Source organism: Pan troglodytes, chromosome 19 (assembly GCF_028858775.2).
Source record: "Pan troglodytes isolate AG18354 chromosome 19, NHGRI_mPanTro3-v2.0_pri, whole genome shotgun sequence".
Classification (NCBI taxonomy): Eukaryota; Metazoa; Chordata; class Mammalia; order Primates; family Hominidae; genus Pan; species Pan troglodytes.
The window spans coordinates 13,966,390-13,990,295 of NC_072417.2; the positions used below are offsets into that span (position 1 = coordinate 13,966,390).

A 23,906-nucleotide genomic window follows, 5' to 3' on the forward strand; every position below is an offset into this window, starting at 1 on the left:
ACAACTCACCAAAGAGAACCTGGGGAAATGAATGGAATCAGCATGTCCTTTTAATAGGCTCAGGTTATTTTAATATTTATATTCTGTAAATGAGGTGAGAGCCAAAGGCATCTTTCACACAGGAAAAAGCAATTTAGTGGGAAGTCCAACAGGGGTTAAGATCTTTGAAATAAGATGTTCTACCTCTGACAGTATTCTAGCTCTGACAGAAAACTGACATGAAATACAATACCATCTGCTATTGCAGTTACGTGGCTACTGGTAAGAACTGAACAAAATAAGAGCTAAGTCAAGCTTCAACAGAGTAGTAACAGTCACGCCAACCAGCTAAGAGATATGCTTCAAGCAACATGAGTAGGACTTGATAAAGAATCCCTGAAGTATATGGGAGTTCCAGAGGCCAGAGGCATGGAAACCTCCAAAAAGCCAAAAACGAAAACTGAACAAAACCAGCCCAGCCAACACCTTGATTTTAGCACTGTGATACCCTGAGTATAGAACGCAGTCAAGCCCACATGGACTTCTGATCTACAAAACTTGAGTTAAGAAGTGGGTGTGGTTTTTAGCTGCTAAGTTTCCATTACTTTGTTACGCAGCAATTGAAAATGAATACAGCGTGCTTTACTCAAAGTCTGAGTCTCTATTGAATCCAATGTCACTTTATGTAATAAAGCTTTTTCCTTAACGGTAACAAGAGAGAAACTGGAATCATTTTTAGGTGAAAGTTAAACATGTGAAATGACTGCATTGATAGAAATCTACATCTATATATACACACACTTATATTTACATATATATATATATATATAAATAAAACAGGACAAAAGGAAAAGGAGGAGGCTGTATCAGTTTCCCATTGCTGCTTACAAATTACCGCAAACTTAGTGGTTGGCTTAAAACAACACAAAAGCATTATCTTAATAGTTACGGAGGTCAGAAGTCTATAATGAGTCATCAAAGCCGTGTTCCTTTTGGAGGCTCTAGAGTAAAATCTATTTCCTTAATTTTTCCAGCTTCTCAAAGATGCCTGCATTCTTTGGCTCATGGCCCCTTCCTCCATCTTCAAAGCCAGCAAGGTAGCATCTTTCAATGCTTTCCTTGTATAAGGGACCCTTGTGATTACCTTGAACCCACCCAAATAATATAAGATAATCTTCCCATTTCAAGATCCCTAACTTAATTACATCTGCAAAGTCTCTTTTGCCATATAAGGTAGCATTCACAGGTTTTGGTAATTAGAATGTAGGCATTTTAGGGTGCATTATTCTGGTAATTAGAATGTAGACATTTTTAGGGAGCATTATTCTATCTACCACAGGGACTATTATTAAAACTTCAGTTCTTTGAATATACTTTAGGGAGTAGCAAAAATCAGACTGTTTTATTTGGAAGAAAAAGGACTAATCAGACATTAAAACCTGTCCTCCAGAGAGTATTACTGAAGTATTTTTAAAGTATTTTACCTACCTAATACTTCAAAAAGAAGTACAGTTTTCTGTGCGTGTTGACGCCAATACTTCACGCCGTCAATAACTGCAGAAATAATTCTTAAAGAACTAGCTTTTTCCTTAAACTGTAACTGATACAATGAGGTTTCCTTTTGAAAAAATAAGAAACATAGTATTAGAAAAATATTTGTTTTTTTCATCATACTCGTTTACCTTCTATGTAAAAATTCTAAGTCCTTACAATGGACAAGTGTGTAAAAAGAACTACTGAAAATTTTAGTATAGTTACTTCCCTAAAATAAGGCCATCAATACTATATGACAGATGGAGAAACCAGGGTGCACTTAGAGACAATCAAGAGGAGAATTATTTATATAGGTATTCATTCACTCATTCATTCATTGACTATTTTAAAGCATCATATGCCAGATCCTGTGACAAATATAGGTAACGCCATTCCTTTCCCTAGTGCACTCACAGTCTAGGGGACTCTAGGGAAGGAGCCAGACACATTCATTCATTCATTCGTTTCAAAAGTGTTTACTGGGCACCTACTACATGCCAAACATAGCTATTAAGGAAACATTCATGGACAAAACAGTCAAGATATCTGTCCTCGAAGATTTTATTGTCTAGTGGAGGATTTAAAAAATAAATAAACGTATAACAGAATGTCAGGAAATGTACTTTTTTTTAGAAAAAAACACACAAGGTAAATGGAAAGAGAGAGAGATGGGGGTTATTATTTTAACTGGGTTGTTGAATGAGGACAGTGGGAAGAGCAAGTATAAAAGCCCTGAGATGGAAATGTTCTTAGCATTTTTGAAGATCAACTAAGAATACAGTGTGTTAAAATACTAATTTTCAAAGGCAAGGGGACGCTTTCCTTTGTGAGGGTGAGGGTTGTGAAGAACATATGATGGGACCTTTTTTCAAAATACAGGTAGTTTCTTCCCTCTTCCCCCTCTTAACGAAGATTCTAACATGCCTCCTGTTGATGATTATGGCCACAGTAAACCACTGTTACTAAGGTGATTATGTCATATAATTCTTGAGTACAAGGAAACATAAGATTGAGAACCACTGTGAAACATGCTTTATTAATCTTATTTCCAACAAAAAACAAAACATGCAAAAACAAATTTTACCCCGATGGCTTTTTGAAAAGATTGCTTTTTCAGACATATGGGCAGAACAAAAACTAACAACTGTAAGAAGTTGTTACCATTCCTAGGCTGAAAGGACAAGAAGAGAAAATAAAAGTATCAAGCCCAGGAAAGCTATACTCCTGAAGGGGCTACATCATGCAGTGACACAGCCACTGCTGGTGATGTAACATTTAAGACAGGAGAAAGTGAGAAAACCCAACCTTTCCTCCCACCCTGTGATGTCGTACCAGTGACTCCTACTGGCTGACCTCTAGCAAAAGCCAGCAAGTAAACAATCTCAGGATGATGCACTACATAGGACAGTTCAGCCTTCCACAACAGAGAAGGGCAGGTGAAGAATCAAGTGGGCCAAGGGGCCAGGGAGCAGAGATGAGGAATAACCAGCACACATAATATATAAATAACATTTACAAAGAACAATTAGAGCACTGAGCGTAGAGAGGAAGTACAGTTGAGATACAGGTATAGGGAAGAATATAAACCAAAGCACAGAGTGTATGCTATGTTTAGAGAATTGTGACGAGTCTGAAGTGGCTAGAGCATTGGACAATTAGTAGACTATGAAATATGAGGCTACAAAGGTAGACTAGGACAAGATCATAAAGCAAAGGTCATAATAAGTTGATCATAAAGAAAACTATGGCCTGCAGTGCAAATCTAACCTGCTATCTATTTGTGTAAACATTTGTTGGAGGAGAGCCGTGCCCATTCATGTATGTGTTGCTTATGGCTGCTTCCAAGCTACAGTGGCAGAGTTGAGTGGTATTGCTGAGTAGCTGCAACAGAGACAGTATGGCCCATAAAGTCAAAAATACTGTCTGGCCCTTTAAGGAAAATGTTTGCTGACCTCTGTTGAAAAATACTTAGAATGACATATGAAGAGTCTGGGTAACTTCATAAACAATGGATAAACTGTCATTATCTTTAAAATGAGTGTAAAGTGAAAGTCAGAATCCAGTAGAAAACTCTAAAGTTTGAAAGGAAAAGGAGCAGCCATTCATACCCTCTAAGAAAATATTTTGGAAACTAACATTCATCCACTTCAATGGAACTGAATATTTATGCTAATCAAGTAACGTATGTCATGGAATTTATTTCAGGCGCTCTTATCTCTGTAGTTTTCTAAATATTTACTTCATATTTTAAAAAATGTAAATAAGTCATTAATTTGTATTTAAACATTTACCTTCTGGGTGTTGTCTTCTGGAATATCATCCAACATTTGTTTCCTATATTGATTTTGTTGAAAATTGGGCTTAAGTGTCTGTAGTGCACTGTTTTTGTCTAGCCCTCTCATTGTGCAGCCAGATATTTTTGATGAATGTGTTTGTCTGAGTAGCTCGGTTTCTTTGTTGCGAGATAAGTTAGGAGGTTCAGGTATTCTTGATCGTTTTTGTTGTTGAGCTCCCGAACTCACTGGACAAGAATTTTTTCCATCATTTGCCACTAAGTTTGTTCGTTTACATTGAGGCTTAAAATCATTTTTATTCCAAGTTTTCAAGCTGGTATTTTTGTTACCATCTCTGTAGCTGTAATAGTGCAAAAAAAAGCATTTGTTTCTATATGGTTTCTTAATTACAAAAAAAATTAATAATGAAAAATTCATTTATATGGCAATTTATGACTTAGAAAGCACTTTATAACTAACTACTGAGAAATTCCAAATACATCACAACAACCCTACAATGTTGTATTACCTCTCTTTCCAGATGAGAAGACTGATCCTTAATGAGGAATTAACTTGTCCAAAGTCATACAGGAAATTACTCACAAGTCTAGAACCCAGGAAATAGAAGATCTCCCAACTCAGAGTCTAGTACTACAAAGTATATTTTTAAATGATAGCATTCTTCATATGATAGTAGTTGTATCCAAGTGGTAAGACTTTGAGGGCATTTACTTGCTTCTTTATATATTCAATTTTAAAATTTTCTACAAAGTAAAATTTTAAGAAGTTAAACTGTGGCTTAGCAATGATTTTAAATCACAAGGAGAATACATATAAGCAGGATAGATAGCTATTAATATTTGATTAGAAATTTTGTGGTTTTACTGCATAGCTTAAAAGCCCTATAATGTATTTGGTACAGCATTTGTCAGCAACATTAAGTGTGTTATATCAACTGACCAGAACATTATGCTAGATGCTAATGAGGCCAAAATCAAAAGCATAATTTCTGAGCGGCCTAGTTAGGAGTTCCACAGGAAACAAAACTAGTCCAAGTCACAAATTTATTTTTTTTCTCTCGGAGACAGGGTCTCGCTCTGTTACCCAGGCTGGAATGTAATGGCAAGAACACAGCTCACTCTAGCATCAATCTCCCAGGCTCAAGCGATCCTCCCACCTCAGCCTCCTGAGTAGCTGGAACTACAGGTGAGTGCCACTATGCCCAGCTAATTTTTGTTATTTTTTGTAGAGACAGGGTTTCACCACGTTGCCCAAGCTGGCCACAAACTCCTGGGCTCAAGTGATCCACCTCCTTGGCCTCCCAAAGTGCTGGGACTAGAGGCATAAGCCACCATTCCCAGCCCACAAATTCTTAATTCTCAGTAATTTTCCTGGAAATACCACAAGTATCACAAGAGGGCAACCAATACAACCCATCCCCTACTTAGGTAAATAATCCAAAAAGAGGTCTAGGTACACTACTGACCAGGAACAAATCCAAGTTTTATGAGGCCTGAAGCTTGTATAATTTGGGGAACACTGTTAATTGGGTACAAAGTTAGTACAAAATAATGAGAAAAGAAAGCACAATTACAACAATTTAAGTTATAAACACCACAAACATCACGATACCCAGAAAAAAAATATTAGAATTATTATAAATTAACTGCCTGATACTCCTTTATAGAAATTTTTTCCTACACTGATCACTTCTTCATACGACAATAATTTTGTAATTTTTTTGGACTCAGGCCAGTCTTAAACCCATGAGCACAAGTGATTCTCCTGCCTCAACCTCCAGAGTAGCTGGCACTACAGGTACGTACCATCACACGCAACAGTTTTGTAATTTTATTTTCAATAAAGAGAACAGAAACACAATTTTGTCTTTCCTCACTCTCATGGTTATAGAAATTACTTTTATTATTCATAGTCTAGAAAAATTTATTTCAGCTTTACAACTCTCTGTTGGTAACAGCACATTTGTAGTAATGCCAAAGATCACTGATCACAGATCATCATAACAGATATAATAATGATGAAAAAGTTTGAAATATTGCAAGAAGTACCAAAATGTGACATAGAAACATGAAGTGAGCACATACTGTCGGAAAATGGCACCAATCGACTTGCTCAATACAGGGTTACCACGAACCTTCGACTTGTAAAGAATGCAGTATCTGTGAAGTGCAATAAAGCAAAGTGCAACATAATAAGGTATGCCTATATGAGGAGAGGCTGAGTGGATTAAAGATCCAACTGTATGCTGTCTACAATGAACTCAGTTTAGATTCAAAGACACATAAAAGCTGAGAATAAAGGGATGGAAAAAGATATTCCATGCTAACGGCAACCAAAAGAAAACAGCAGTGGCTAAGTTTATGTCAGACAAAATAGACTTTAAGTTAAAAGTTGTTTCTAAAGACAAAGAAAGTCATTATATAATGATAAATGGGTAAATTCAATAGGAAGATATAAAAATTGTGAATATGTATACATCCAATATCGGAGCACCTAAATATATAAAGCAAATATTGACAAATCTAAAAGGAAAAATTGACAGCAACATAATAAAAAAAAAGAAAGCTCAATACTCCACTTTTAATAATAGGTAAATCATCCAGACAGAAAAATCAATAAACAGTGAACTTGAACAACACTGTGGATCAAAAGGACCCTAAAGACATATATAGAATTTGCCAACCAACAGCAGAAGACTACACATTCTTCTCAAGCACAGATGGAGCTTTCTCAAGGATAACTCACATGTTAGGTCACAAAATCAGACTTAACAAATTTAAGAAGATCAAAATCACACCAAGTATCTTTTCTGACCATAATGGCATAAAACTAGAAATCAATAACAGCTAGAAAATGGAAAAATTCGCCAGGCATGGTGGCTTACGTCTGTAATCCCAGCACTTTGGGAGGCCGAGGCGGGTGCAGCACAAGGCCAAGAGATCGAGACCGTCCTGCCTAACATGGTGAAACCCCGTCTCTACTAAAAATACAAAAATTAGCTGGGTGTGGTGGCATGCACCTGTAGTCCCAGCTACTTGGGAGGCTGAGGCAGAAGAATCACTTGAACCTGTGAGGTGGAGGTTGCAGTGAGCCGAGATTGCACCACTGCACTCCAGCCTGGGCGACAGAGCGAGACTCTGTCTCAATTAAAAAAAAAAAAAAGAAGGAAAAACAGAAAAGAAAATGAAAAAATTCACAAATACAACAACACACTCTTGAACAATCATTGATCAAGGAGGGAATTAAAAAAGAAAATCTTAAAATTATCTTGAGACAGAAACAAAACATAACATACCAAAACTTATGGGAAAGCAAAAACAGTACTAAGGGGAGTTTATAGCAATGAATGCCTAAGTGGAAATAAAAAGATCTCAAATAAGCATCCTAACTTCACACTTAAATGAATTAGAAAAAGAATAACAAACTAAGCCTAAAATAAGCATATAAAGGCAATAATAAGACTAGAGTAGAAATAAATAAAATAGAGAATTAAAAAAAAAAAAAAAAAGCAAAACTGGGACTGGGCGAGGTGGCTCACACCTGTAATCCCAGCACTTTGGGAGGCTGAGGCAGGCGGATCACAAGGCCAAGAGATCGAGACCATCCTGGCCAACATGGTGAAACCCCGTCTCTACTAAAAATACAAAAATTAGCTGGGCATGGTGGGGCAGGCTTGTAGTCCCAGCTACTCAGGAGGCTGAGACAGGAGAATTGCTTGAACCCAAGAGCGGAGGTTGCAGTGAGCCGAGATCGTGCCACTGCACTCCAGCCTGGCAACAGAGTGAGACTCCGTCTCAAAAAGAAAAAAAAAAGAAAAACTAAGAGCTTATTTTTTTTGAAAAGATAAAGTTGACAGCCCCTTACATAGACTAAAAAAAAGAAAAAAGAAGATTTAAATAAATGAAAGAGGAGACATACAATGGATTTCTCAGAAATAAAAAAGATCATCAGGGACTATTATGAACATTATATGACAACAAATTGGATAACACAGAAGAAATGGATAAATACCTAGAAAAAAGCAACTTACCAAGATTGAATCAAGAAGAGGTAGAAAGCCTAAACAGACCAATAATAAGGAGATTAAAGAAGTAATCAAAAACCTCTCAACAAAGAAAAGCCCAGGACCAGATGACTTCACAGTGAATTCTGTCAAACATTCAAAGACAAATTAATACCAATCTTTCTGAAATTCTTTCATAAAACAAGAGGGAATTCCACTTCCAAATTCATTTTATGAGACTAGCATCACTCTGATATCAAAATCAAACAAAGACACTGCTAGAAAACTACAGGCCAATATCACTAAAGAACATAGATGCAAAAATCCTCAATAAATACTAGCAAGGCAAATTCAACAGCACATCAAAAAAATTACCTGTCAAGTACTCTGCTCACTTCATAGGTGAGGTGACAGGATCCATACTTCAAACCTTAGCATCACATAATATTCCCATGTAAACAAATCTGCACATGTACCCCTTATACTTAAAGTGAAAGTTGAAATATTTTTAAACAAAATTATACACCATGATTAACTGGGATTTATTTCTGGGATGCAAGGTTGGTTTAACATATGCAAATCAATCAATGTTATACTCCACAGTAGCAGAATTAAAGACAAAAGTAGATGCAGAAAAAGCATCTGACAAAGTTCAACATCCATTCAGTTTACTCTAAAAAAAATAAGTATAGAAGGAACATACTCCAACACAATAAAGGTCATTTGCAAAATTCCCACAGCTAACATCATAATGGGGGAAAACTGAAAGTTTTTTTTCAAAGATCCAGTACGACGCAAGGATGCCCACTCTTACCACTTCTATTCAAACATAGTTACAGGCTGGGCATTCTAAATCTGAAAATCCAAAACTCAAAATGCTCCAAAATTTGAAACTTTTTGAGCAACAACATGATGCTCAATGGAAATGCTCACTGAAGCATTTCAGATTTTGAATTATCAAATTTAGGATACTCAACTGGTAGGTATTCTGCAAATATTCCAAACTCCAAAAAAATCTGAAACATTTCTGATCCCAAATATTTCAGATAAGGAATACTCAACTAGTCTTGGAAGTCCTAGCCAATCAATTAGCCAAGAAAAGGAAATAAAAGGAGTGCAAATTGGAAAGGATGAAGTAAATGTCTCTGTTTGCAGATGACATGATCTTGTATGTAGAAAACCCTAAAAACTCCATTAAGAAACTGTTAGAAATAAAAAATGAATTCAGTAAAGTTGCAGGATACAAAATCAACATACAAAAATCAGGAGCATTTCTTTACACCAACAATAGATATCCCAAAAGGAAACCAAGAGAATGATCCCATTTACAATAACACCAAAAAGAATAAAATACTTAGGAATAAATGACCAAGATGGAGAAAGGTCTATACACTAAAAAATATAAAACACTGATTAAAAAAAAAAAACTGAAGACAAAATAAATGAAAAATCCTGTGTCATGGATTTGAAGAATTGATATTTATTTATTTATTTATTTATTATTATTATTATATTTTAAGTTTTAGGGTACATGTGCACAATGTGCAGGTTAGTTACATATGTATACATGTGCCATGCTGGTGTGCTGCACCCATTAACTCATCATTTAGCATTACGTATATCTCCTAATGCTATCCCTCCCCCTTCCCCCAACCCCACAACAGTCCCCAGAGTGTGATGTTCCCCTTCCTGTGTCCATATGTTCTCATTGTTCAATTCCCATCTATGAGTGAGAACATGCGGTGTTTGGTTTTTTGTCCTTGCGATAGTTTACTGAGAGTGATGATTTCCAGTTTCATCCATGTCCCTACAAAGGACATGAACTCATCATTTTTTATGGCTGCATAGTATTCCATGGTGTATATGTGCCACATTTTCTTAATTCAGTCTATCATTGTTGGACATTTGGGTTGGTTCCAAGTCTTTGCTATTGTGAATAGTGCCGCAATAAACATACATGTGCATGTGTCTTTATAGCAGCATGATTTATAGTCCTTTGGGTATATACCCAGTAATGGGATGGCTGGGTCAAAGGGTATTTCTAGTTCTAGTTCTAGATCTAGTTCTAGTTCTAGTTCTAGATCTAGTTCTAGATCTAGATCTAGTTCTAGATCTAGTTCTAGATCTAGATCTAGTTCTAGATCTAGTTTTGATTTGCATTTCTCTGATGGCCAGTGATGATGAGCATTTTTTCATGTGTCTTTTGGCTGCACAAATGTCTTCTTTTGAGAAGTGTCTGTTCATATCCTTTGCCCACTTTTTGATGGGGTTGTTTTTTTCTTGTAAATTTGTTTGAGTTCATTGTAGATTCTGGATATTAGCCCTTTGTCAGATGAGTAAGTTGAGAAAATTTTCTCCCATTTTGTAGGTTGCCTGTTCACTCTGATGGTAGCTTCTTTTCCTGTGCAGAAGCTCTTTAGTTTAATTAGATCCCGTTTGTCAATTTTGGCTTTTGTTGCCATTGCTTTTGGTGTTTTGGATATGAAGTCCTTGCCCATGCCTATGTCCTGAATGGTAATGCCTAGGTTTTCTTCTAGGGTTTTTATGGTTTTAGGTCTAACATGTAAGTCTTTAATCCATCTTGAATTAATTTTTGTATAAGGTGTAAGGAAGGGATCCAGTTTCGGCTTTCTACATATGGCTAGCCAGTTTTCCCAGCACCATTTATTAAATAGGGAATCCTTTCCTCATTGCTTGTTTTTCTCAGGTTTGTCAAAGATCAGATAGGTGTAGATATGCGGCATTATTTCTGAGGGCTCTGTTCTGTTCCATTGATCTATATCTCTGTTTTAGTACCAGTACCATGCTGTTTTGGTTACTGTAGCCTTGTAGTATAGTTTGAAGTCAGGTAGCATGATGCCTCCAGCTTTGTTCTTTTGGCTTAGGATTGACTTGGTGATGCGGGCTCTTTTTTGGTTCCATATGAACTTTAAAGTAGTTTTTTCCAATTCTGTGAAGAAAGTCATTGGTAGCTTGATGGGGATGGCATTGAATCTATAAATTACCTTGGGCAGTATGGCCATTTTCACGATATTGATTCTTCCTACCCATGAGCATGGAATGTTCTTCCATTTGTTTGTATCCTCTTTTATTTCATTGAGCAGTGGTTTGTAGTTCTCCTTGAAGAGGTCCTTCATGTCCCTTGTAAGTTGGATTCCTAGGTATTTTATTCTCTTTGAAGCAATTGTGAATGGGAGTTCACTCATGATTTGGCTCTCTGTTTGTCTGTTATTGGTGTATAAGAATGCTTCACAATTAAAAGAACTAGAAAAGCAAGAGCAAACACATTCAAAAGCTAGCAGAAGGCAAGAAATAACTAAAATCAGAGCAGAACTGAAGGAAATAGAGACCAAAAAAACCCTTCAAAAAATTAATGAATCCAGGAGCTGGTTTTTTGAAAGGATCAACAAAATTGATAGACCGCTAGCAAGACTAATAAAGAAAAAAAGAGAGAAGAATCAAATAGATGCAATAAAAAGTGATAAAGGGGATATCACCACCAATCCCACAGAAATACAAACTACCATCAGAGAATACTACAAACACCTCTACGCAAATAAACTAGAAAATCTAGAAGAAATGGATAAATTCCTCGACACATACAGTCTCCCAAGACTAAACCAGGAAGTAGTTGAATCTCTGAATAGACCAATAACAGGATCTGAAATTGTGGCAATAATCAATAGCTTACCAACCAAAAAGAGTTCAAGACCAGATGGATTCACAGCCGAATTCTACCAGAAGTACAAGGAGGAGCTGGTACCATTCCTTCTGAAACTATTCCAATCAATAGAAAAAGAGGGATTCCTCCCTAACTCATTTTATGAGGCCAGCATCATCCTGATACCAAAGCCGGGCAGAGACACAACCAAAAAAGAGAATTTTAGACCAATATCCTTGATGAACATTGATGCAAAAATCCTCAATAAAATACTGGCAAACCGAATCCAGCAGCATATCAAAAGGCTTATCCACCATGATCAAGTGGGCTTCATCCCTGGGATGCAAGGCTGGTTCCATATACGCAAATCAATAAATGTAATCCAGCATATAAACAGAACCAAAGACAAAAACCACATGATTATCTCAATAGATGCAGAAAAGGCCTTTGACAAAATTCAACAACCCTTCATGCTAAAAACTCTCAATAAATTAGGTATTGATGGGACGTATCTCAAAATAATAAGAGCTATCTATGACAAACCTACAGCCAATATCATACTGAATGGGCAAAAACTGGAAGCATTCCCTCTGAAAACTGGCACAAGACAGGGATGCCCTCTCTCACCACTCCTATTCAACATAGTGTTGGAAGTTCTGGCCCGGGCAATTAGGCAGGAGAAGGAAATAAAGGGTATTCTATCAGGAAAAGAGGAAGTCAAATTGTCCCTGTTTGCAGACGACATGATTGTATATCTAGAAAACCCCATTGTCTCAGCCCAAAATCTCCTTAAGCTGATAAGCAACTTCAGCAAAGTCTCAGGATACAAAATCAATGTACAAGAATTGATATTGTTAAATGTCCAAACTACCCAAAGTGATCTACAGACTCAATTCAATCCCTATCAAAATTTCAATGATATTTTTCACAGAAATAGAAAAAACAATCCTAAAATTCATATGGAACCACAAAAGACTCTGAATAGCCAAAACAATCTTGAGAAAGAACAAAGCTGCAGCCATCACACTTCCTGATTTCAAGTTATACCTAAAAGCTACAGTAATCAAAACAGTATGGTACTGGTATTAAAACAGGCACATAGATCAACAGAACAGAGTAGAGAGCCCAGAAATAAACCCATACATTTACATTTACATTTAATTGATTTTCAACAAAAGTGAGAACACACAATGGGAAAAAAGTCTCTGCCATAAATAGTGTTCGAAAAACTGGATATCCAGATGCAGAATAATGGAACTGGACCCTTACCTTACACCATTACAAAAATCAACTCAACATAGATTAAAGACTTAAATGTAAGAACTGAAACCATAAAACTCTTAGGAAAAACGTAGAAAACAAGCTCCTTGACATTGGTCTTGCAAATGACTTTTTTTAATATGACACCAAAAGCACAGTCAACAAAAGCAAAAGTAAATATTTGAGAACTCCATCAAACTAAAGAGCTTCTGCACAGTAAAGGAAATAATCAACAGAGTGAAAAGGCAATCTATAGCATGGGAGAAAATTTTGGCAAACTATATAACTGATAAGTAGTTAATATCCAAAATATTTAAGGAATTCACAGAACTCAGTAACAAAAAACAACACAATTTAAAGATGGGCAAAGAACCTAAATAGACATTTTTCTAAAGAAGACACACAGATGGCCAATAGGTATATAAAAAGGTGCTTAACATCACTAATCATCAGGAAAATGCAAATCAAAACTACAATGATATATTATCAATTCACACTTGTTAGGATAGCTGTCATCAAAAATTCAAAAGATAACAAGTGTTGGCGAGGGTGCAGAAAAAAGGCAATCCTTGTACACTCTTGGTGGAAATATAACTTGGTACAGCCATTATGAAAAACAGTATGGAAGTTCCTCAAAAAATTAAAAATAGAACTACTATATAATCTAACAATTCCACTTCTGGATGTATATCCAAAGGAAATGAAATTAGTATCTCAAAGAGATATCTGCATTTCCAGATTCATTGCAGTATTATTCACAATAGCCAAGAGGGCCAGGCACAGTGGCTCACACCTGTGATCCCAGCACTTTGGGAGGCTGAGGCAGGTGGATCACATGAGGTCAGGAGTTGGAGACCAGCCTGGCCAACATGGTGAAATCCCATCTCTACTAAAATACGAAATTAGCCAGGCATAGTGGCACATGCCTATAATCCCAGCTACTTGAGAGGCTGAGGCAGTAGAATCACTTGATCCCAGGAGGCAGAGGTTGCAGTGAGCCAAGATCACACCATTGTACTCACATTGTCTTGTTGCCATTGCCTGGGCAACAAGAACGAAACTTCGCCAAAAAAAAAAAAAAAAAATTCCAAGATACGTAAACAATGTAAGTGACAGATAAATGGACTAACAAATGTAACATAAAGGGATAACGGAATACTATTCAGACATTAAAAAGAAGTAAATCCTGCCATTTTTGACAACATGGATGAACCTAGAGGATGTTATGCTAAGTGAAATAAGTCAGAAACAGAAAGAAAAATACTATATGTGCTTACTTATATGTGGGATCTTTACAAATCAAACTCACAGAAGCAGAGCGTTGAATAGTGGTTACCAGGGGTGAAGAGGTGGGAGAAATAAGGTGATGTCAGTCAAACGGTACAAACTTTCAGTTACATAGAATGAGTAAATTCTAGAGATCTAATGTAGAGCATGAGGACTATAGTTAATAATACTGTGTTATACAGATGAAAATCACTTAGAAGGTAGATCTTAAGTGTTCTCGCTACAAGAAAAAAATGGTAATTATGTGAAGAGATGGATATGTTAATTAGCTTGACTGAAATCAGGTCACTATGTATATGCATATTAAAATATCAGGTTGTACACCTTAAATATATATAATTTTTTTTAAAAAATACTTTTTTTGAAACAGGATCTCACTTTGTCACCCAGGCTGGAGTGCAGTGGCAGGATCTCAGCTCACTGCAACCTCCGCCTCCCAGGTTCCAATGATTCTACTGCCTCAGCCTCCCAAGTAGCTGGGATTACAGGCATGCGCCACCACGCCTGGCTAATTTTTGTATTTTTTTTGGTAGAGACGGGGTTTCCCCATGTTGGCCAGGCTGGTCTCAAACTCCTGACCTCAAGTGATCCGCCCGCCTCCGCCTCCCAAAGTGCCGAGATTACAGGTGTGAGCCACTGCATCTGGCCCTAATTAAAATTGTTTTAAGATAACAATAGAAATACAATATTCAACTGCAGTCAGAACTGTTAACAAGGATGAGACTGTCAAGAGAGTGTTCCAGAGGCAAATAGAGTCCAAAAGAAAATATTCCTCATATCTTTGGCCATCCTGAGCAAGTTGAAGGAGATCTCAAAGTTTAAAAATTTAGTTATATGGATATTGGGGGCCTGCCACCTCCTTTTATGAATTACTGACTTAAGTTATATACTATTTTACATTATTAAACTTTTATAATAGATCTGTGTAACAAGAATGGTTGAAAGACATGATGTGTAATAAGAAAACAATTCTGGGTGAATCAGAGCAATAGGCATTCTAAGTATTCCACATACAAGCACGTTAGATAAATTCATGTATTTGTAAAATCCTTAATCAAGGGTTTTCTTGGTAGTGATAGACAAGACAGCACAAAGTTATATAAATACATCAGAACTGTGTGTTTTATCCACAATATATATTGAGCACTGAAGGAACCTTAGATATCATCTAGTTCAATTTTTTTCCCATGGATAAAGACATAAGACTCAAAAAAGGTGAAATGGCTTTTTTCTGTTCAAAAATAAATTAATGATTAACTCTGGATCAGTGCAACTATGAATAACTTTCTTTTTACCTTTTTTCTAGAATTATTCTATTATTTTCATAATGAGAATAGTAAGTTATTTTAGAAAAAAATAATATCCCTAACTTCCCTTAAAATTTATGCATTTATCTGAACCCGTTTGCCAGGTTGTGTTCAGTTCTCAGCTTCTAAAGCCTTCATCTCACCGAGCACAATAGTGTATGCCTGTAATCCCAGCACTTTGGGAGGCTGAGGTGAGGGAATCACTTGAGCCCAGGAGTTCAAGACCAGCCTGGGCAACATAGCAAGGCCTCATCTCTACTAAAAATGTAAAAATTAGCCAGGCATGGTGGTGCAAACCTATAGTCAGTCCCACCTACTCAGGAGGCTGAGGTAGGAGGATTGTTTAAGCCCAGGAATTCAAGGTTGCAATGAGCTATGATCATGCCACTGCACTCCAGCCTGGGCAACATGGCAAGATCCAGTCTCAAAAAAAAAAAAAAAAAAAAAAAAAAAAAAGATTAAAAATGTTAAAAGTCCTCATATCACCGCAACTCCTCAACTGAGATGTCTTAACTACTAAAAGTACAAGCTCAATGTCTCTTCAGAGTCTAAAGCCAATTGTAGGAGCTTTGGCAAAGAAGCTCATCCTTACTAATCTTACTAATTGTCCATATCCTAATTCTGGTGAATGAAATCTCTATTGATAATGTGTCTAATAACACAGTATCTATAAGAATAAGAGTGTACTTTGCTCTTGAAAACTCCATGTCCCAAGAAAGTATAGACTAGGCTGCTAGAAACAATACAGGATGGCCAGTTACATTTGCATTTCAAGTAAGTAACAAATTTTTGGTATAAGTATGTCCAAAATATTGGCTGTGACACATACTAAAAAATTCCTGATTACCTGAAATTCAAATTTAACTGGGCATCCTTTATTTTTATTTGCTAAATCTGGCAACTGTAGCCTGGACTCTAAACCTGAAGATTAGTCCTTTAACTGGTTCAAAAGACCTTCAGCAGATTACCAACTGCCTGCATGGATTTTTAAATGTTCTCTACTCCTGGATTTCCTGTTGTATTCCAACAGTCTGACAGATCATGTGTTAATTCAAATTGTAATACCCAATACTGGCTGCCTGTCCAGATTACAATCTGTTTACCTAATTATCTGTCTAATGCTTGTCAGAATGGATTTTCTTCTAGCTCCTGCAGTTGGAACAATGTCTCTAAGAACCATCCCGAACCACTGAACAGGCCTAGTTTTAAGGCCTTGTTATGAAGAAACTGACGGACTGGTCCTGGGGAAACTAGCATGAATAATAAAATCAAAACTAATTTTTAAATAAATATATTATTTCAGTGTATTTATTAACAACTATATAAAAAGTTCCCCCTTTTAAAAAAATATGATATCTTTGTATAATAAAAATGAGAATAGTATTAACTTCATATGGTTGTTGTAAGGATTATTGAAATAACATATCGAAGCACTTAACAGTGACTGATTTGGTGTTGTTTTCCCAGCACTTTGTTTCCAAAATTATTTCCTTCAATATTGCCATTTATCCAAGGCTACTAAAATCCAACCAAGAAAAATCCATGCTCTTTTTCTATCAATTTTTTCATACTATTTAAACATTAAGCTTTGGTCTTTATGGCAAGAACCCTCACCATCTTTTTGACCAGCTTCTTCATTTCTTGAGCCCCTACTATTGCAGATGCATATGCATCGCAGCCCCCATTTTTCTTTCTTCTGCCATTCTGTTTACCTTGAAGCCGGCTGTCTTACAGGATAAGACTGAGCACTCTAATTGGTTCTCAGTTCCTAAATATAATCAATACTAAGATATGATTCCTGTCTATTGTCAATTAAATCATTAATAACCCATAAGCAAAATCATAAATTCATAGCAATGAATATTGGCAGAAATTTCATTGTCATATTAAGAATCTTTTGAAGCATAATCACTGTGAAATTTACATATTTTTTTTTAAGTTTTACATGCATGTTCTCTTAAGCTCTTTCATAAAACATAATTAATACTGCCATAGTTGTTATTTATAGAAATTTCCTAAATGTAATTCTGTCTGAGAAACAACGAAGTGAAGGAGGAGGGAAGAATGAAGAGGAAGACAGGAAAATAAGAAGGAATAGAAGAAGAAAGAAATTTTAAGTAGACTCACCTCCAACCACCCTGGCTTCTTCCAGTATTTGATTGAATAGAGTTAAAGACAGAATCTTGACTTCTCAGAGGACGAGAAACTGAATGTGGTATTTGCCTTTCAAGGGAATATGTCTTGTTAAATATTAATAGTTTGCTTTCAAATTGAGAAATTAAGATATACATAGAAGAACAACATCAGTTAGTAACAGACACACATCCAATGGTTTATATTTCTCCACATACCCGGTGTCCACTGTTTTCATTACAGGAGCCAACTCTGGATTCACAGCTTCCCAGGCCCAATCTCAAAAGACATAAGTAACATAGATAAAAGTAAGATAGGTAGTATTTTTCAAAATGATAACTTCATACTTATTTAATTTGGGGGGTTTAAAAACTTGAAGAAGAAAACACTTGAATATATGGATTTCTTCAACAGTACTCGTTGGAAAACCTGTCACAGCCTGCTTTATTAATTTTTATAGATGTCTTTCTTATCTGTTGTATTTTAAGCAAAGATAATTTAATCTGTATCTTTTCTACAATCAGTTCTAGTATAGTATCTTTAACTTTGTAACATGAATTTCATCTAATCCAATGTTTACTGAACTTTTAAAATCTCACCCACAGAAAGAAATACATCATAACTCAGAACATATACATGCATGATATATGTGTGAGACAGAGATAGAGAGATAGAGAAAGGAGAAAAAAGAATATAAAACTTCATCATCAAATCTTATCCTTAATATGTGTGATACACACTGACACAGTCATGTGTCACTTAATGACAGGGATACAGTCTAAGAAATGCATTGTTAGGTGAGTTTGTTGTGCAAACAACATAGAGTGTACTTACACAAAGCTGGAGAGTACAGCTTGCTACACACCTAGGCTATATGTTACAGCCTATTGTTCCTAGGCTACAAACTTGTGCAACATGTTACTGTACTCAATACCATAGGCGATTGTAACATAATAGTATTTGTGTATCTAAACGTATCTAAACATAGAAAAGGTACAGTAAAAATATAAAAGATAAAAACCAATACACCTAAGAGGGCACTTACCATAAGTGGAGCTTGCAGGACTGAAAGTTGCTCTGGGTGAATTAGTGATTAAGTGGTGCGTGAATACGAAGGCCTAGGACATTACTGTATACACTACTGTACACTAAACACACCATACATTTAGGCTACATTTATAAAAAAAAATAAACTGTGCTATGACATTATGACAGCTACTATGTCACCAGGAGATAGAAATGTTTCAGCTCCATTATATTTGTAATGGCACCACCATCACACAGGTGGTGTGATTGACCAAAACATGGTTATGCAGTGCATGGCTGTATTTTCGATTCTACTCTATTCTCTTCTATTTCTTTTTTCAAAGATCAATTATACCTCAGACTGATTAATGGATCAAGACAAACATTTTTAAAAAACACTGATGCAGTCCTATCTCTTACCCAATACAGGAAAACTACTATTTCTGACAAATAGTAACCCTGGTCCGAGCTTGAAGTACTTCAGGAGGACACACATTTCCTTATGGAGTAGCTCAATTTTTCAAGGTCAACATTCATGCTACTTATAAAAATATTTTAAATGACGGAATGTTTTTTAAATGGTGGAGTATGACCAGATAAATGCCCAGTTGTGCATATCCATGTGAATTTATGATTTTTATACACAAAAATTGGAAACACATGAACTTCATACTTAAAATTCTTCAAATATATCTTTTATATATTTTGTTTTCTTTAAACAAAATACAGATTTAGAAGTATATTAAAGTCTATGGGAGCACACTGGATGAAATTAACAATACAAGTATTGCTATATCAGAGATATTTTTAAATTCTAGCTATATAAGATCCTATTAATGATTTTTAAAATGTGCCCCCAAAATGTAAATGTATATAACCAGCATGTACCACGTATACTTCAGAATGTCTGCCTGCCCATTCCTCTTCCAGAGGAAAGTAAAAAGTCAACAACAACCATTAAGACCTCCCAGCACCCACCAAACCTCAGCTAACTGGTTCAGAGGTAAGAGGCCTAACCCCAACCTAAGCCAGGATTTCAGTGGCCTGACTTAAAAGATGAGCTGAATCACAAGCTGTCTCTAGGATGTGAATTAAGAGATCCAGAGGGCAGTCTACCGGTGACCTCTGAGAACTAGAACTAAAAGGTTATGCAAACTCACAGGAAGGGCAACTTAGCTCATGTGCCAGTTGAAGCTATAAGGAAGCCAACTGGATGAAGGTGTGTCTTAGTCCCTTTGGACTCTACTATAACAAAATACTTTAGAACGGGTTATTTATAAATATGATAAATAAATGTATTTCTCAGTTTTGGAGGCTGGGAAGTCAAGGCTTCTTACTGTGTCCTCACATGACAGAAGGACGGAAAAGCTCCCTCATACCTTTTATAAAGTCACTAATCTCATTCATGAGGGCTCTGCCCTCATGACTTAATTACCTCCTGAAGGCCCCACATCTTAATACTATCACACCAGCAATTAAGTTTCAACATATAAATTGGGGGGGATCACATTTGGACCATAAACAGCTAACAAATGAATGAAGGCAAAAATGCCATAAAAAGAGAAAAAGGCTACGGCCAGGCACCAGATATTTCCAGGCATCTGCACTTCCTAAAATCTATCTTTTTTTTCCCATTTTTCCTGTGTTCCCATGCACACTTATCCCCACTCCTTAGGCAATTCAAGTGTTTCCATTCTTTACCACCAAATGTATAGGCTATAACACAATATCCACGTGAATTTTGAGAAAGAAAAACTATTTTTTACAATATATGTTACTACTTTATTAGAACAAAGACTCCAAATCTAAGATACTCCATTTAAATGCTAAGCCACCCTTGTAGATAAGGAAACTTAAACTCCTGACCTGGAATGTTCAGAAAGTGCTATGTAATTTCTATATGTGGATAATGGAAAGAAGAAAAAATAAACTTTCTATTTTCATTATAATATAAATTACAATTTTCTATAATCCTAGTTTTGTATTTCCTGAAAATTTTTACCTTATTAATTTTCTTACCTGTAGGTAGAGGAGGAAAATCATAATTGTCAGAAGGGGTACTGATACCTGAATCATCTTTAAGTGGATTAGAAGTTAATGGCTGTCTGTTCCTCTTTTTCTGATTGAACAATGGAACAGGCAAACAGCCTAAATTGAATGTACCAATAAATTAGTACATAATAGACAAATAAGCAGATCTAGTTGTAAAATAATTACTAGTATATAATAATACACACTTTAAATTTATCTACTTCTATATGCTAATATACTTATAGATTTCTATAACCTTAGATTGATTTTTACATTCTTTTTAAGATCCCGAATAGCCTAATTTGTTTCTTCAAAAAACTTTTCTTATTCTACCCTAACAGTTTTAATTCCTCCCATATGGAAGTAATTCCCATCTCCCCCCCTCATCCCCCAACCTTTCCAAATCCACTTTTTGTTTTCCTTATCCCCCTCCTGTGCTTGCCTGTTACCATATCAACTGCAGGGGACCTTTGAAGTACAACAGAGGTGAGGAAGAACCAAACTCTGAACCATGCTTTGGACAATAGTGGCACACCCTTTTGGGCCTTGGTTCTCAAAGTTTCATTGGACTAAGATTTATCTGGAATTCTGCTTAATGTGCAGGTTCCTAGACTCCACTCTCATAGATTTTATTTCAATAGATTTAGCCTGGAACTCAAAACTCTGCAATTTTAACAAGCACCTCAGGTATCTGTAATTACATATTTTGTGGATCATTTTGAGAATGCCTTAAAGAGTAATAATATCCAGTCCAAATGAGAATAAATACTACTACCAATTCCTCCAGATGGCGGATCTAGGATCTCAATTCAGGCCAAAAGTCACAAAATATAAACTTTGAAACTTAGGGAACTCGAAGGCAAAAGAAGTTCAAAAAGCTTGTGCATTGCTATAGAGCAAGTCAGTGGAAGAATCTAGATAGGACAAGATTCCTAAATATCGGTTTGGATCTCTTGCCACTGTACCATTCTCTAACTGGTCATCATCAATTGTTCTACAGGCAAATACAGACTCTGTGAACAGTCTCTGATGAAAGGCTGGGAGAATTATGTGGGCTCTGGAATCAGACCGCCTAGGTCTTGAATTATGACTTCAAAGTAGGTTTGAATTACAACTTCAGAGTATGATCTTGGGCAATTTCCCTAAACTCTTTGTGCCAATATGACATATACTGATAGCATAATGATTAAGAGCATGGACTAAGAGCCAGATTCCTAGGTTCAAATTCTGATTCTGCTACTTCATGGATTACTTATTTAACCTCTTTTAGCCTTGGTTTTCTCATCTGAACAACAGAAATGATTATAATAACCTATCTCGGGGTATTGGTGTAAAGATTAAATAAATTAATATATATAATTAATGTCTTGAATACAGTTAATCCACCATAAATAATAGTTACTATTATCTTCATTATGCATCATCATTCCCCTGGTTCTCATCATCCTTGCCGTCTGTCTTTATACTAATAAATTGGGAAAGCAAAAATGATAGGAGAAGCTATTAGAAAGACAGAAGTGCTTCCGGAAATATTTTTAACAAGTAAGTCACAAATACAAACAAAAATAGATCTATTTCTTTGTTTTCAGTTTTAAAGCATAGAATAACTCAAGCACATCGAATTTGTAGAAAGAATATCAAAATAAATCTAAGAAACTTTGATCTTATTCCCACCTCTAACACTAAATGTTTTGTCTTGAGTAAGTTATTTTACTTCCTTGGACCTAAAAAGTAAAGAGGCTAGATTAACTGTTCAATCTATTTTAAATGTATTTCCAATGTTATATCTATAAACTATACAAGCTTTATATGCTATACAGAAAATTTAAAAATAAAAAGTTGTTCAATACCTGCTGTACTTCGAGCTGAATTTTCATTTAGGCTTCGCTTCATTTCCTTCAATATCAAAATCTATAATTTTCTCTTCAGCATTCCAAATTTATAATATGACATTGTCCCACTAGACCTGCAAAGAAAGAAACTTATAACTCATATTGTCTCAACTATAAAACCCAATCCTCAGCCCAGTGATTACTGAAATTATGGTTTTAAACTACTCTCAAACCTGATCACGTAAACACTTTAGGGAGTCCTTTGCTTTCTAAGAGTTTACACCATAATCCACTTTTCCAACCCTGTTCAAATTAAGTTATGACTAGGGCAACTGTAACCTTGCTTCGTAAACATATGTGCATTTTTTCACACAGTATATGTAATCTATTTCAGAATCCCGCACCCACAAAGAGAATTCTGAACCACACCTACAAAGAGGAAAATGGACCACAGCGTTGGCAAACATACATGCTTCCAAGGCCAAGGAGGAAACACAGTATTTAGCCACCGGGAACTTCCTCCATGCCCCACTTTAAGGCATTGTGCAGGTCATCTGCCTTTGCATCAGTTTGAAATGCCTGGATTATATAATATCAAAGACTAAGTGTTCCTGAGGTCAGGAGTTCAAGACCAGCCTGGCCAACATGGCAAAAGCCCATCTCTACTAAAAATACAAAATTAGCCGGGAGTGGTGGCGGGCGCCTGTAATCCCAGCTACTCGGGAGGCTGAGGCAGGAGAATCACTTGAGCCCGAGAGGCCGAGGGTGCAGTGAGCCGAGATCGTGCCACTGCACTCCAGCCTGGGCAACAAGACCCAGACTCCATCTCAAAAAAAAAAAAAAAAAAGAAAGAAAGAAAGACCAAGTCCTCCCTTCATATCTAGAATAATTGTAATGACAAGTTTCCACTCCATTTCCACAACTTCAACAAGTGAAACAAGTTTTTCCTTAGTTTTCTTCTTTTACAATAGAATTTCTCTTGTAATTTTGCACGTTTAGCCCCTTAACACATTTCAACCCCAATCTAATTCAACGAACACTTGCCCACTGCAAGAAGAGGCAAGATACAAACCCAAACCAGGTAACTTCTGTTCCAAATTCACAACCCAATGAGACAGACAGACCGACACATACACAACTAAGCAATAATGCAAGTCAGGCCGAGGTGTTAACTTTCAAATATCGTTTGTAAAAATAAAACTTGGGAAACAGGCCGGGTGCAGTGGCTCACGCCTGTAATCCCAGCACTTTGGGAGGCCGAGACGGGCCGATCACGAGATCAGATCGAGACCATCCTGGCTAACACGGGGAAACCCCGTCTCTACTAAAAAATACAAAAAAATTAGCCGGGCGTGGTGGCGGGCACCTGTGGTCCCAGCTACTCGTGAGGCTGAGGCAGGAGAATGGCATGAACTCGGGAGGCGGAGGTTGCAGTGAGCGGAGATTGTGCCGCTCTGCACTCCAGCCGGGGCGACAGAGCGAGACTCCGTCTCAAAAAAAACAACTTGGGAAACACGAGGTCAGGTGCTGCCTCTGTTTTGTTTCCACATCTTAGGCTTG

General features: G+C 36.4%; 1 protein-coding gene across 25 annotated transcripts in view; it reads right to left on the reverse strand.

The window, feature by feature from the left end:
• SPATA22 (spermatogenesis associated 22) overlaps window positions 1-23,906 on the reverse strand; it is a 203,198-nt gene that overhangs the window by 137,245 nt on the left and 42,047 nt on the right. For 9 of the 25 annotated variants that reach the window (XM_063798010.1, XM_063798011.1, XM_063798009.1 and 6 more), the window contains exons 2-7: window positions 22,365-22,480; window positions 20,503-20,631; window positions 17,676-17,736; window positions 17,452-17,547; window positions 3,804-4,146; window positions 1,468-1,597 (exon numbers count right to left, since the gene is read on the reverse strand). In XM_063798010.1, coding sequence (XP_063654080.1) covers window positions 1,468-1,597; window positions 3,804-4,146; window positions 17,452-17,547; window positions 17,676-17,736; window positions 20,503-20,631; window positions 22,365-22,407 — 802 coding nt within the window. In that variant the 5' untranslated portion in view covers window positions 22,408-22,480. Of the gene's footprint in view, window positions 1-1,467; window positions 1,598-3,803; window positions 4,147-17,451; window positions 17,548-17,675; window positions 17,737-20,502; window positions 20,632-21,916; window positions 21,980-22,364; window positions 22,481-23,906 lie in introns of all 25 variants that reach the window. The other 16 variants (XM_016930505.3, XM_016930504.3, XM_054669769.2 and 13 more) reach the window with 4 other exon arrangements.